We start from the raw sequence: 3,140 nt of genomic DNA on the forward strand, positions 1-3,140 counted from the left end.
AATAAATAATATTACAAGTATAATCTATTATTTGATATTCATTTTATCTGGAATGTCGAGGGTACTCCATATGGAAAGCAGACTTTTCGTGGTGCAAAATGTCGATAAATTGACAGTAAATATCTCTGATGATGAATGAGGTGCATGCGTATACATTAAAGGTATATAGAACTAATTCTTCCTTCTTTGGGATAATATTATGTTTTCATACGTTGAAGGAAAAGGAAGGAAAACCTTGTCCCTTCTCCCAATCTCTCACACTCCTTTGGACAAAAGAATCTCTCTCTCTCTCTCTCTCTCTCTCTCTCTCTCTCTCTCTCTCTCTCTCTCTCTCTCTCTCTCTCTCTCTCTCTCTCTCTCTTATCTGTCTTTGCCACTATCTCTTTTTGTGTCTGTCACTTTCTCTCTCTGTCAATCTTTCTCTCCATACTTTGTATGTCTGTTTGCCTGTTTGTCAGTTGCTGTCAGCCGCTCTTTCTCTCTCTCTTTCTCCATCTTATGTAATATTCATCCTCTCCTACCATATCTCTCTTCTTCCTTAATACATACAACAATTCTCATTCGATGTCTTCAAACTATCCTTCATAGCCATTGCTTTTTTACACCCTCATTCGCACTTATAAAAAAAGCCCTGCATCAAGGGAACAAATACACAACCAAAAGAATAGACAAATCTTGATCCTTTAGGAAGCGGGCTTCGACCATGCATGTCTAGGCCAACCCTGGATGAGAACGATACAACGAAACAGCAGAAGGACAGAGATACTCGAAAAACATTCTCCCCACACGCGAATCGAACTCGTGTCTTCTGCGTGAGACGGCAAAACGCCAAAGTAGTGACAGATACACCACACATGCTGCCTTTGAATGACGAAGATTCTCCGCAGATGCAAGACTTTCCGGAAAAAGCACAGCGTGATATCAGAAAAAACTACAGCTGTTTAAGACCGCACACTGTTTTTTTTTGGTACCAGTTTGCGTTCCAAACAATGTTTTGGGGGGTTTTAAGAGACTTCCCATGAAAAGTATAATGTGCTAAATCGAAAGAAAATGCTCCCAAACTCTTATTTAAAGAGATAGCCCCATAAAGTGTGTATCATTGTGAACCAATACAGCGCTTTACAACTTCTAAAGATAACAATAGATGGTGCAGCTTTCAGACAATGTCGTCATACTGTGGGGGCGCATCCTCATGGTCAATGTTTTGAGCACCTTCGGAAGTAACGTTTTGAGTAGAATTTGTTGAGTCTCCATTTTCTCCACTCCCCGTCTCTCCTTCGCCTATCACAATGTCTGCAGAAGCACTTTCGATGACTCGATTGTCTTCAGGAATACCCGCGATCTCCGAATATTTTGGCGGGAGATCCGAGTTCGTTCGAGACGCCGCCTCTTCGTACGAGGGAAGCACCACGGTTGACGGAATAGCCAACATGGCGAGCTGTGTCACCGTGAGGCCGTGGCTGTTCAGTCCTCCTGTCACACCCCCTGTGCCCGAGGAAGGGGAAGTAATTGACTGTCCAGAGCTTCCCCAGTTTCTCACTCCCCGAGAATTATTATTATTATTATTATTGTTACTATTACTATTATTATTTTGAGACGACGCAGTACGCTCTCCTGAAAATCCGACCGACGGAGACGAAGGGAAATCGATGGGTATTTGACAAGACAGCATCGCCAACTCTATGGGGGTCACAAATTCGTTGACATAAGGAGGCAAAGCAGCGTCGTTTAGAGAAGGGGAAGTTCTTTCCTGTGACCCTGCCCTGTTATTCTCCCCTCCTCTTCCTCCTCCTCTTCCTCCCCCTCCTTGCTTCCGCACACGGTCGCGAACTAAATTCACGATAAAGGCGATGGCAGCCATGAAATAACAAGAGGCCGAGAATATGCCACACAAGAAGAACAGGCCCTGGGCGTTGGAGAAGCTGAAGGTGGCCACACAGGTGATGATGGTGGTCAAGATGTGGCCGCAGATGTTGACCAATGAGCGCGCCAGCTTGCGTCGTTTGGGCGTGAACTTCTGGGTACAGGTCAGAGCTATGTGGGCGGTGGCGGTGGCGAGGCCGGAGAGTAGAGCTGTAGGTGGAAGAAATCATGTGTTAGAAATATATAGGAATATATATGCTTTTTTAAAATTTAGTAAGAGTTTTACGGCACTTTTAACACAATAAGGTCATAATATAGGTGCAGAAGAATAGATGTGTTACAAGAGAGAAACGAACACAAAATAGAAGGTTCACGATTATTGAAAGCCTGGAATCGTAGGAAGCGACTCCGAATCCAAAGATTTTCTAATGATGTGCTTTCTTCAGGTGGTTGCCTTGTTGGCTTCGAACAACTTCAGGATTTAGGATAACCTTGATTTTGGAACTCTACGAAGCACCAACTTTTTTGTTTTTTTTACCTATTTAGAATAGAAGATTTTAATTAATAGAGCAATTGGTCGCTTTTAAGGACAAGCGAGCTAACCCAGATTTCGAGGGTTTCCAGAAATCTTGAGCTAAGACAAAAGTGGGCATTGCCCTACCTATGGGAGAAGTTTGGTTTCATTGGTGTATACATTTGTTTGGTTATAAAGAAAACAGCTTGTTTTTAAAGAAACTGAACATGGGGCAAAAACTTTACCTTCTGTTTTCTCAAAAACTTCTTTTTTTCGGGATAGCCCCCTTGTGCTTAAAAGCGACCAACTGGTAACTCAAATAACTGTTGGTTTACGTAAAAGGAATCGGAACTTTCCTCCGTAGCACTAACCACAGGAAACTGTTTCGGAATCGATTCTTCGCCCAGCTCTAGTTTGGACAGAAACCGGGTCACCGTGCCCTCGTATAGATAATTATAGCCCTGAACAACAGCCCCGCACTCTCTGACCCTACTCAAACAGCGGAAGAGGACAGATCCAAAGTGCACCTGTGGGAATTCTCTGATGGGCTATTCCATGAAAGATTAAACTGCAGAAACCTTTGTATTGTTTGTTTTAATGAGGTTTTACGGCGCTCGCAACTGCATCATTTAAGGTCATATGAGCACCAAGAGGTGGATGTCAGCAGAGAAGTCCAAACAGGGAATAAGGCTTACTCTGCTCACCTCTCTAGCATCAACAGCACAAAGTTTGCTTCGACTATCAAGGCACACCCCGGAAATAG

At 43.4% G+C, this 3,140-nt stretch overlaps 1 protein-coding gene across 1 annotated transcript in view; it reads right to left on the reverse strand.

The window, feature by feature from the left end:
- Window positions 1–427: 427 nt before the first annotated feature.
- The window catches only part of LOC101864499 (homeobox protein 10), a 10,000-nt gene continuing 7,287 nt past the window's right edge, over window positions 428–3,140 (reverse strand). The window contains exon 3 of the mRNA XM_005112393.3: window positions 428–2,073. Within this exon, the coding sequence (XP_005112450.1) occupies window positions 1,157–2,073 (917 nt within the window). The 3' untranslated portion in view covers window positions 428–1,156. The remainder of the gene's footprint in view (window positions 2,074–3,140) is intronic.

Source organism: Aplysia californica, unplaced genomic scaffold (assembly GCF_000002075.1).
Source record: "Aplysia californica isolate F4 #8 unplaced genomic scaffold, AplCal3.0 scaffold01259, whole genome shotgun sequence".
Lineage (NCBI taxonomy): Eukaryota > Metazoa > Mollusca > Gastropoda > Aplysiida > Aplysiidae > Aplysia > Aplysia californica.